General features: G+C 33.3%; 1 protein-coding gene across 1 annotated transcript; it reads right to left on the minus strand.

Moving 5' to 3' along the window:
- Nucleotides 1-3133: 3133 nt before the first annotated feature.
- Nucleotides 3134-6708, minus strand: LOC132164413 (uncharacterized). Its single transcript, XM_059574920.1, has 2 exons — nt 6282-6708; nt 3134-3783 (listed from the first exon to the last, which is right to left on the minus strand). Exons 1-2 carry the CDS (start codon nt 6613-6615, stop codon nt 3248-3250), a joined length of 870 nt encoding a protein of 289 aa, XP_059430903.1. The 5' UTR covers nt 6616-6708; the 3' UTR covers nt 3134-3247.
- Nucleotides 6709-13309: the final 6601 nt, after the last annotated feature.

Raw genomic sequence — 13309 nt, forward strand, 5'->3', positions numbered from 1 at the left:
TCTGAATTCACGTCGTTGCTATCTATGTAGCGCTTGTGCCTATATATAATAAATGCACCCCAACCAATGAGCTGCACATCTTTTTGACCCCCACGTGGGGTCACTCCAAAAGACTATTTCTTTTTTATTCCCACCGAAAGATTAATTAACCAAACCGAAACAAAAATGTATTAATATTACTTTAATAGTCATGAATAATGATATCAAATATTTTCTCTCGTTATTAATTCATTACATTAAAATAAAGAAAAAAAATTCACATACTCTCTCAAATACCTAATTAATAATGTCCCATCAAATTTTTAATTATGACAATGTCTTTTAAACTACTAAAATAATGCCTAATTAATAATGTCCCATCAAATTTTTAATTATGACAATGTCTTCTAAACTACTAAAGTATTGTCAATATCCTCCTTAATGATGAAACTATCCTTAATAAAATAAAATAAAAATTAAAAAAACTAAAACTTTTAGAAAAAACATAAAACAAAAAAATATATATATAAAATCCAAGGGTTGGCTAATATATATATATATAACCATTTTTATAAGAAAATAATTTTAAAAAAAATTGATTATTTTTAATAAAATTGAAAATTTTTATTTAAAAAATATATTTTTTATAAATTAAAAAAAAAACTAAAAATTTTCGTTTTAAAAAATAATTTTTTTTTTAAAAAAATCGTTTAAAAAAATCATTTTTTATTTTTTTCAAATTTATAGGAGTATTTTTGTCTGATTGAGAAATTTATAGGGCCATATTTATCTTTTTGTTAGCTTTGGGGAGATATGGACAATATTTTGGTAGTTTTGGAGGAAATTATTACAATTGAAAGTTTGAAGGACATTGTCAATTAAGTGGTAGTTTGAAGGGCACGTGAACTTTACCCTAAAATAAAATAAAAATATTATTTTTAATATTATTTTACTAATTATCCAAATTATCTACCCATAAAAGAAATATTTTTGTTGACTAGATCTAACACGAGTTTGAGCAAGGGAGGACGGTTTCTTCCGGCGAGATTTTTGGGGTTGTCATATTTTTTTGAGGATTTTTCTCCAAATACGGTTGTTTGGGCACTTTATGATTTTGTCATGTAAATAGTATTAATAGATATGGTCGAAAATAGATATGGACAACTACTAAATGTCCAAGGGCGACCATTATTTCACTTGTTTGGTGGCAGATTATACGCACCCACCGGCAAGCAAATTTTGTACCACATGGTTTAGTTAAGGTTAAACACGTTATACGTATACCGTTAAACACGTTATACGTAATATTTCACTAGAAGAAATAAACTACACGAAACCATATTATGTATGTACGGTGGCGGAGTCAGGATTTCAGTTCAGGTGGTTAAGATTTTATTTTTTCGTGAATAAAAAAATAAATTTAAAGCGAATATAACTAATGCAATAAATAAATAATTCAACAATGTTGTATTTCAACCAATTAGCATATTAACCATACAAGTTTAAAACGACGCAATGTTTTTCCAACTTGTGTTTCTAAAAGATCATGTTTAACTCGTTGAAAATGTCTAGATTTTTTTTTTTTTTTTTCTTAAGGAAGGGTTTACTTACAAATTTACTTAATCTACCTCGACTCAAGCTCATTTGAAATTTAATTGGAGTTCAATAGAATATTGTTATTCTCTGTAATATCAAGTAACTATAATTATATATTTCATATAATTAAAATGTGTAACAAATTATATATATATATATATATATATATATATAATTAATTAATTAATTAATTTAAAAGAGATATAAATATAAAAGCTTAATTAATGTAAAATTTTAATTACATACCCCTCTCCCGCTTCTTTAACAAAAGACAAAGACAAAAAAAAAAAAAGAAAAAAAAAAAGGAAGGTAAAGTTTTAGACTTAAGTCCCATCATCCCATACTCCCAAGTCCTATACGTAAACCAAGGCGATGCTTTCAGATGCGTCCCATCCTTGGTTTTTATTTTTATTTTTTTGAGCTATATTTGTCAAAGATAAATACATCTATGGTCATCAACTCATCTTCAACCTCCATTTTCTTCAACCTGGTGACCTGGTTCGACCTAACTAAGAAACCACATGAAATGGTAACAGAACGTAGGCGTTATTCATGAAGCTGGAGGGTGGGCAATTAGGACTTTCAAAGATATTCTTCTAGGAATAGAGGAAATTTTTTTATCAACTTTGTCTTTTAATTTTATCCCCACACTTTTAAGCCACTGGCCCACTGCTGATGCTGCGCCATACACGAATCTTCCTGACAGTTCAGGAGACATAAAATTGACAGGAACCCAACTTTTCTTCCCGAATTTGTTCTGTCTTCATCTTCTAATGGAAAATCCTCCACAATGGACTATAAGAGCTGGCGAATAAATAGAGGTAAACGAAATTACCATGAATTCTCTGGAAAATTAAAGAAACTAACGGCGTCGCTCCAAAATGCTAATCTATTAAAAAGATGTTGGTTTTTTTTTTTTTAATTATTATTATATATATATATATATATATATATATATATATATAAAGAAGACGCATCATTTTTAAATGAAAATTATTTCTAATTGATTCAATCACATGCTACCCTTATAATAGCACCATTTTTCAAGCATTATGCAAACAATCCAAGAACATATTGCACAACTGTCGGTGCAAGTTGTGTCAGCAGTCAATCCTGCAGTTACTCACCAGATCTTGTGTCACTCTTATATCCCTTTAAAAATGATGTGGCTCTTAAAATCACCATTGAACTTATGATTAATTATTATTAAATTTTAATCAAATAGTGGTTTTAAAAGCTAACTCATTTTTTTAGAGACACAAAAGTGACACGAGTGACTAATAGAATTACTCTCTTCTCGCGCACACACAATGTAAAATCAAAGGCATTTTTATCAACCATGTTTCCCTCAACTTCTTTACTTACTACCTTTTGGTCAAATATTTGCATAGCGGTCCTTTTTTTGTGAGTCAAATTTAGAGCATACCATCTTCTAAATGCTTAATCTTAGATCATCTAAGAAACAACTCTCGAGAAAAAAAAAAACACCAACGGATCATGTAAATAACTTATCAATTATAATGCACATGAATATTAAATACCAAAAGGCACAAGAATCTTGAGCAAACATTGATTCAGCATAAAACATCTGAACAGAGATTGAAAAGGAGTAACTTACAGCCAAAAGTCTTATTATGAGGCTAGGTAAATATTATCCTCATTTATTGATGACCTAGTTTGTTCTTGGCGTGGCCCACTCGACTCTAAGTATTAAACTGTCATAACCATACCCATTGAGTTTGTTGATGGCTCTCTGAGCATCTTCTCTGTTCACAAAGTTGACAAAACCAAATCCCCTACTCATGCCAGTCTTTTGATCAACAGCAACATAAACACGGCTTACAGCACCAAAAGGCCGGAAGAGCTCAAGCAAGTCAGGCTCCCGTGTATCCTCTGAAAGGTTGGTGACCCTAACAGAGTTTTCATCATTCCTGCGTCTCATATCAGATCCGGTGGTCCTTTCTGCCCCTGCTCTCATGCCTGGAGGAACATATGTTCCCTTGCTTGGCCCAGAAGCAGCAGCTCCGGCTTCTGATGCAGTAGGCTTATCAACAAATCCCTCAGACGGTTGGGCAAGATCCTTGTAAGGGCATCTTGAAGTCCAGTGGTCACCTTTCTTACCACAAGTTCTGCAAAGCATGAGGGTAGCACCTCCTTTCCCAAGTTGAGCCAAGTCTCCTCCAACCTTTTGCTCTTCTTGTTTACTACCTGTTCGCAGTTTCAAAGTTGTCAATAGACTTGACAAAAACCTTATCCATTTAATTAAGAATGGATAAAAAAAATCTTAAGAACAACATTTCATCAATAACAAAACTTAAGGCATATAGGGCAATAAGAAAGATTAAAGTTGATGACCCCAAAAGAAATAACAATAACAACAATAGTAATATATTAACAGGGAAAAATACTTGCCCAGTTTGGACTACTTGAGCCATATAATATACTTATTCATACCCACATCAGGTTGTGCCCAAAAACAAATAGCTTATACATTTTGAAGTGTAAATGTGGCATACAACAAATTGTTTCTAAATACACTTGGTGTACACAGTGCACTAGCGATCAATATTAAATTCATCATGTACATTTGTGTACTAATAGCACCATTGTTAGAATAATCTCTAAACCTTTAAGCAAAATGGCAGGTTGTTCAACATACTAAAGGACACATGATCGTAGCTGAGCCATACCCAATTGAATGCAATAGACAAGGAAATCTCAAGGAAAACCATAAACTAGACCCATTTGAATAAAAATATCTTGTAGAGGTTAAATTTGAATTACAAACCTTTCAGCATATCTCTTTAGAGTGGATTCAACTAGCTTATTGACAGTCATTCACTTACAGATATAAAAACCCATATGTTGTATACAACTCAGTCATCCAAAAGTAGTTTAATGAGTCAAGATTACAAACTTCTTCCTCTCTCTTCTTATTTCTCTTTTGACGCACTCTACTTTATTTTCTCTGTTATTACTAACTGTTTTGCTCTCTAAACAACAGTTCTAATAATCGTGTAAACAGCCCCATATATCCCCAATTCTGCTTCCGAACTCTATTTTGTAGTGAACCCTAAGTACTCATAAGATCCTTCTCTCACTAAAGATTAGTAATCATGTTTCAGAAGTTTGTAACAATAAACTTTCCTAGATGCTACTAATTGTATGTGATGGCCTAGACCTACACAAGAAAGAATAGAGAAGTATGCCATGAGCTTATGTGTTGACCAACAAAAGAAAAAGGACAAAAATATGACAAAGACCATAGAAAACTTGAGCTTAAGGCATTAGGCAGTTGAATCTGACAATGGTTTACAATATATTGGACATTCAAATGAAGAAACTGAAGCAATATGTAACAAGATAATGTAAAATAGTAAATGTCACACCAGATTTTTCTTAGACAAGAAAATCTTACACCCAAATTTTAGTGCAGCAAAGGAATCATTGAAATTCCCAATACAGTCAAATCTTATGGTTTGTCATTGCAACAACAGATGAAACACAACCATCAGTAAAGCGCATCAGCATGGTCCCAATGTGGCATAAAACAAAGCTTTAAAATCAAATAACTATAAAAATAAATGACAGATTCAACACTCAAGATGCTCTATTCATTCTGAATCCAATCTAACACCTATACATTCAACTTGACAATGATATAATTTTTTCAGCCATTTGGTTGAGCGGAAAAGCAGTGAAACTAACCTTGTAGTTTGCTCATGAACACAAAGTGCGGAAAATTAATTGAGGGAAATAAATAAGGCATTTAGTTTCCTTATGAAAACAAAATAAAGAATTGTGGTTTCTTCTTTTATTTTTGGGATACCAATTTTGGATAACTAGATTAGACTTCCCAGCTAGCTTCATATGTACATTTTGACAAATATTAGCTAAGGTAGAGAACAATCAAAAAGATGATTGGCCACTTTCACCAGCAATGCACTTCATCCCCTCTACCAAAAAAAATCCTCCGACAAAACTACCAAGAAATCATATTTAGGAAATCATAACAAAAAAAAAAAAAAAAAGAAGTGGAGCTCCATTTTGAACTAAACGGCTCCATTAAAAACTGGAAAGAATGAGGGAAAGGAAAGGAAAATGCTTCCTAATGTGCTTTTACATTTACATTTCCTACGCATTTTACTCTCCTTTCCCCCATTCTCGCCAAGAACAAAACAAGGAAATTTTTTCCCCTGACATGTATACAAACAAGGAATAAAAGAGTCAGTACTGGAGCTCCATCTGTTATGAAAAATAACAATCCTACTTGAAACACTCCCAGCCAAATATTTCCGGAGAGTTAACCAACCCCATCAATTTGGAGTCTCAAAGAACTTCACCCTGATAATATTGTCCAAAAAACAAAAACTTCTGTCCACCAAAACAAACAGAACCTAAGAAAATTCCACATAATTTTCCCTAAAAGACTAAAGCAAAAGTCATAACTTTGTAATACACCCACCTTCAAATGAAATTCTCCTTTTCCAGAAACTCTATTAACTTCGCCTAAGCAGTTCCATAACAAAATTCTGTAAGCAATTCACCAACCCCTCAATCTTCTATCAAAGCTTCTCATATTTAACACTAATTCACTATCCACACAAACATACCCTAGAGCACAAAAAATCAAACATATAAAATAAACCACTTCCAGAAAAGCGTGCACACGTGTATGTGTCCGCGTGAGAGAGAGAGAGAGAGACCTGGAGCTCTAGGGCGCTCGAGGAGGATCTCCTCGGTGGAGACCATGGTGAGGCGGCTACCGACGTCCTCGTGGACGGCGTCGCCGAACTTGGGCCAGGAGCGACGCTCGATGGCGCGCTTGCTGAGGCGCGCGTTGGCGAGTTTGCGCGTGCGCGTGGTTGTGGTGATCTTGACCTTGTTGCCCTCGTCGTTGAACCTGTACTCCACCACCTTCTTGATCCCGTTCTCGTCTGGCCCGATCACCTGCCTCGGCGGCAGCAGGAAGTCCAGGTCCTCCGCGTCGTCCTCCTCTAGCTCCCCCCACCGGAGCTTTGTTTGCTGCGCCGGAGCCATGACCTTCGATTGAGAGAGAGTGTGTGTGTGAGAGAGAGAGAGAGAGACAGAGAGTTAGAGATTTGGGGCTGGAGCTAGCTAGGGTTTCTTTGAGCTATGGGACTGCAAATTTGCAGACGTGGTGGAATACTATTGGCTGTAGTTGATCAAGAGGCTGTGACGGTCACACCGGATAAATTACGTTTGGGCCTATTGCCAGTTTGGGCTGAATATGGCTTTAGCTTAAGGCCCAAAATTTAAGGGAAATTATACTTGAAAAATGCTAAGGTTGTGTTTGGCAAAGGGTAGGACCAGACCGGACCTAAAAACTCCAAAAATTCTTCTCAAAATCAATCATAATATTTTTACTTTTTATATCACATCAATCACTTTTTAATACTATTCAAATAAAAAAATCACTACAAAACAATATATATATTCACTTTTTTATACAGAACATTCTTACTTTTTCTCTCATATCAATCAAATCTGCTACAGTACCGATCTACTCTCTTTTTCCATTCCATTTCCAAACACAACCTAAACATCCCAAATTTTTTTTTCAAAAGTTAGTTCCCAAATGATGTGTCGTCAACCCATGAGTTGGTGACACATTTTTTTTAAATAATAAATCTCATGAGATGGTGACACATACATCATTTGAGAACCAACTTTTAAGAAGAAAATTTTGGATATATAGGACTTCTCATTATACTTCGCTTACACGTTAACATGTGAACTGTGAAGTGTTTTAAGGAGTAAATGCTAGCTACACATGTTCTCAAATGTTCATTCTTAATTGTCACAGAAATTGGCAGTGAAAATAATTATTACATATTACATGTATTTTTATTTGTTATTTCATCTAATAATGAGTTTTATTGTCACGTTAGCAAGTAAACACTTGAAAGTATATGTAACACTCCTCATTTTTAAATTTTAAATTTTGTTTAACCAAGCAATTATAAGGTCATATTGAAGGCAAAACCAAATTTTGTATACCATGGAGGCTAAGGGTTAGGGATAAATTTAATTTCACTAATAATACATTTGTTTTATCCTAGATATAGAAACATACATTTTATTTAAAAGACTAATATTAAATACTATGGGCCCGTTTGGTTTCCATAATAGGCTCTTAGAATGTCATTCTTTTGTTTGGTAAGAATCTATTCATATGAGTAGTTATTTTCGTGAGAATCACTAATCCATTACACACAGGAATAACTATTCCTCTAAAAAGTTAGAGGAGTAGCTATTCCTGAGGGAATGGATAAGGTTTTCCAAAAAAAAACTTTTTTAATTTTTTTTTATTTTCTCTTAAACTTATTTTTTTATTTTTTATTTTTTAAAAAAACAAAACAAAAAAAATCATGTGGGTGGCCTGCCACCACACATTCAACAATTTTTTATTTTATTTTTTAAAAAATTGAGTTTTAGAAAAATTAGAAATCAAATGGAGTTTTTTAGTAATTCTGGTTCAATTCCAATTATGACATGTGTTGCAACCAAACTAAAGAATTGTAATAATTATTTCATTTCAATCTCTTTTATTTCCGGTAGTACTTATTCATTTTCTTAATGGAATATCTCATTTGCAAACCAAATAGAGCCTAGATCTTTGTCTCACTTCTATTCTATTAGACTAATGTGACCGTGTTTATAGGCCATTACCACATTTCGTGGCATTGTTGATTAATCTTATTTTTCAATGGGTGGTGATTCTAGATAACATTGACCCTTTATTCTTTTTTTTTTTTTAATTTTTTTTTTTTAAATTTTATTTTAGTGAGATGACCTTGACCTTGTGGAGTTTAGAAGTCCCAAAACTATGGGGTGACCGTGACTCGCTCGCCAATCACCACCACTACCATGCACTTGACCGTATGGACTACGATGACTCTTGATTGCTTCCGGAAAATTCAAAGCAGCGAACACGGCAACCGCGTTGTGGAGGAGAGGCTTCTGGGAAAGTAACCCCGTTGATCGAAAAAGGGTTCCAATGAGCTTAAAATCCTTCTGTTTTCATCCTCCCCTCTTAGGCACAAACTTTCTTCCTCCTTCTGATCTGTTGGTCCGTGGTGATCAGCCCTTCCATGGTTGCTGCAAACCTTTCAGTACCTTCCAAAAAATCCAAACCTCGTTGGAAACACGATGTCTTCTTAAGTTTCAGAGGTGAAGACACACGTAAGAATTTCACTGATCATCTCTACTCTGCCTTGGTACGACGCAGAATTTGCACCTTTCGAGATAACCAAGGCCTGGAAAGAGGAGAGAACATATCTTTTGGACTACTCAATGCCATCTGTGGATCAAGGATTTCTATTGTGATTTTCTCTCAAGGATATGCTTCTTCTAGTTGGTGCCTTGATGAGCTTGTGCATATCGTGCACTATAAGAATGTCATAGGTAGCACTCTTTTTCCGATATTTTATCATGTTAACCCATCTGATGTTTGAAGACAAACCGAAACTTTTGCTGAAGCATTCGCTAAGCATGAAAGGCGGCTTCAATTGGAAACAGAGAGGGTGCAAAGGTGGAAAGTAGCTCTTACTGAAGCTGCCAACTGTTCCGGTCGTGATCTCCAGAGTTGTGCAAATGGGTATTATGCTTTGTGCTTTTTCTTGAATCTCTTCATTTGTTTTGTTTTTGTTTTTTTGTTTTTTTTTTTTTCAAATAGAAAAATTGATAAATTATATATATAAAGAATAATGCTATATATATATATATATATATATAGTATATGGTTATCCATATGTAATGCAATTGGAAAAATCAGTGTTTGGATTAACAAGGGCATGTTAAAAAAAAAAAAATTAATGACTGATTTTTATTATCACCTCAATTGTATTGCAGTTGTATAGTAGTTTACTAAATAGTATTTCTCAAAATTAAAGTTTACCTAAAAAGGGATTTGACACCTAAGTCTGAAACACTAAAAAATTATATAACCCTTCACACTAAATAATTTTCTTTCTATTGACAAAATACCTTACAGATAAAAAAACTTATTGACAAAACCGCCGGATGCACCATCTTGGTTGGTTTTGAAGACTATGGTGTTGAAGGCTCGGAGGTAGGTGAGAGGTTTGGTGGTAGGTTAAGGCTTTTGGTTATAATGAATAAAAAAGTACATAGAATTGATTTGAATTAAAAATACGATATTTTCATCTCAATTGTATTTGATGGTTTTACATAATGTGTCAAATTTCTATGAAAGACTGTAAATTGAGTAAGTATAAAGATTGCCGAGGTAATTTTTTCATTTGCCGAAGCTGCTTTATTACATATTATTAAAAAAAAAAAAAAAAGGTAGATGCTAGCGTGGTGTCCACCTTTCCCATGATGGTGGCAGCCACCTCAATTGTTATTGGTCCGATAATAAGAATAATTTTAAACAAGTTTCAATTTTTTGTTTTTTTAGAAATACTCCTCAAAATTTTACAACACCAAATCAATTCTTAATTTTTACATTTTTCAAAATTGAAATTTCAAATCATTTCTCAAAACTCTATAAACCCAGTTTTTTTTTTGTTTTTTTTTTTATTTTTTTTTATTTTTTTATTTTTTTTATGAATAAACCTTTTACTAAACAATAAACACAATACAAAAACACTTCATTCCATTAGGCTAATATGACAGTGCTCATCAGTCCTTGAATTTTTATTTTTATTTTTATTTTTTTATTCTTTCTTTTTTATGCTTACTTTTTTTTTTTAATATAATGATCAGGTATGAATCAGAGTTCATCAATACAATTGTTGAAGAAGTTTACCAAAAGGTTGCATCTGATAAGCTTTCTGAATCTGTGGATTTTATAGAAGATGTGGTCTCTGAATCTGTGGATGTTATAGAAGATGTGGCCTCTGAATCTGTTGATGTTATAGAAGATGTGGCCTCTGAATCTGTGGATGCTATAGAAGATGTGTTTTCTATATTTGTTGCTGCTATAGAAGATGAGATCTCTGAAGATGATGAGGTCTCTGACTCTGATGAAGAGGACTCTGATGAATGGTGAAGTCCCTAAAGTGTTAGAATATTTTTTAATTGAAATTCCATTGATTGCGAATTTTAATTTGCTAAAATGGCTTGTAGATATAACTAAGTGATATATAGGTAAGCCCAATATTAATGAGTGATTTCTTAGCCCATTAAGGTTTCATTTGTTTAGAAAAATAATTTTTGGCGTTTGGGTGTATGAAAAATCATAAATATTTTTATATTTTTCGTTCAATCATATTAATCTATAAAAATCAATTTTTATTCACAATATACTAATGCAAAATAATTTTTTTAAATAGAATCTTAAACTTGGAAGTGGTTCATGGGTTTAAATAAAGGGAAATCATTTTCCATAAATTAAAAATGGTTTTTCTAGTCAGCCGAAAATGTTTTGGATTTGAGTACAATTTTCCACTATACCAAACACTAAAAAATAGGAAAAACGATTTGCTTAAAACATTTTACAACGAAACAATCGGAAGATTTATACACTTTAGCTGTAGAGAAATGTTAAGGGTATTAAATTTTTTACCAAGAAATAAGTAGCAAAATGATGTAAAACTTATTTATTAGAAAAGATCAAAACAATTAATTAAAATAAATGCTACGAAAACTAATGAGCGATAAGAAACGGTGCATTTACTAGTAAATTTATTTTAAATTTACACTAAAAAAAAAAAAAAACGCCAGAGTAAAGAGGACAAAAATTTCACAACTGCAAAAACTTTATCTTATAATTCTAGGAAATTCAAAGTATAAATCCAGATTCACATCCTCTCTTATTACACAATCTGTCACACATCAAACAAAATCATGGTTCCTGATCTATCCCCACCACCTTACAGAATCGACTGTCTCACAAACACCAAAAGCAAAAGAAAAGAAAAAGGAGGAAAAGTAAAAGAAAACCAACATGCCCTCCCCTCCTCTCAGGAAAAATAAATAAACATAATTGACAATAATATTGAACCAAAAAGGCAAAAGCTATACCACTTTCATTATAGCATCAACTGCAGCCATCACCACCACCACCACCATGACCACTACCATCACCACAAGCATCAGTGCTGGCAATTGTAGACACATGGGCTGCACCCATCATAGCAACAGCCATGCCGGCATCGGCACCGCCAGCATTGGCGGCTCCATTATGGCTGCCAACATCATCGCCGGGAGCCGTAGAAGCATGTCCTCGTCGTTTGCCGCCTTTCCGAGGTTTGTCATGGGAGGATTTTTGCCGGGAGGAACTATCTGAGTCTCCTTGTATGCTTTCTTTGTGCCTGCGGCTTGGGATGCAGAAGCATATGGTTTTGCTCTTCATGACTGGAACAATATTGTCAGCAAAAACTCAATGCAGTACTTGTTTCTCATGTCTTTGGTCTATATAACAAGCACTTTAAAAGGTTCCAAAACTTTAATTATTAGTATGATTGCTTGGTTAATAAGTGTTGTTGGCATAAACCAAGGAATTTGTTAAAAAAACACAAAAGAATTGCTTGGGGAACTTTTTCTTTATATGTTTTTCCTTTTCTATTGTTCAGTACAAAGCTTTTTCACCCACTGATTTCCATCATGTATTATATGAAAATCAACGGTTACATGCCAGCCAGCAATGCAAGAAAAAACAAATGTTTTTATGACACATCTTCTTTTAGTGAACTATAGTAATTAGCCAGGGGTTGAGCATAAATCCTGTGCTATAAAGCTTCTGCAATAATACTAATAAAGCTAAAGATTCCTTAAAAAAAAGTTGAAAACCACAGAAGGATTTGGGTTTAATCTTACTAAAGCAGAGCATTATGAGGCATATTTTTCTCTGATTAATGACAGGATGTACACGTTTCACCACTAATTGACAGGCTGTTGACAAACTTAACATTTCATTGTCTATTACTAAATGATTTTGTCATTTTCTTTTCTTCTTTCCCCCTTTAAACCTTCATGTTAGTTCTGTAAATATTTACACTTTATACATTTCAAATTCTTTTTCCTTCTGATTGATTGGTCAAATTTACACTTCAGATCTACCCCCTTCCACGGTTCCACCCCTATATATTACCCAGCCACCATTATCCCACCTGAGCTAGAGCTTAGATCCAATAATGTTAACATGACACTCCAAATCAAGCATCTGATCTTCATATTTTTTTTTAAAAAAAAATAAGAATTAATCCAATGATTAATTGAGAGTGCCAGTAAGCTTTGTTGGATGAATGTTAGATAGAAGTATAGTATTTAGCATTACACTACCTCAATTAGCATTCAGGTATGAGGTCATAATCGTGTCCAAGCATAAATATAAGAATATATAAGTCAATCATAATTCAACACATTTAACTCAATGAGTCAATTCACTCAACTTGACTTGCTAATTTCATGTGGTTTTCGTATCGAGTTTGTAGGTTGTGTTAAAAATTGCCACTTCTTATATCGAGCTCAAGTCATGTTAGAGTATGAATATAAAACTATATAAGTTAACTCTAACCTTAACACGACCTATTTAAGTAAACTGGTCAAATCCCTCAATTTTAATACTTTAATTTTGTATTAGGTTCGTGCCGAGTTCGCAGATTGTATCGAAAATTGACAACCCAAAATCTGAAAATCTATGATACAAAAATCAACTAAAACACATTTACCAGCCAAATCTCGACTTTTTCTTTACAGTCACATGAACTCACTTCATTCGAAATTTCAGTGCACACTGCACAGT

This window comes from Corylus avellana, chromosome ca10 (assembly GCF_901000735.1).
Source record: "Corylus avellana chromosome ca10, CavTom2PMs-1.0".
Taxonomy (NCBI): Eukaryota; Viridiplantae; Streptophyta; class Magnoliopsida; order Fagales; family Betulaceae; genus Corylus; species Corylus avellana.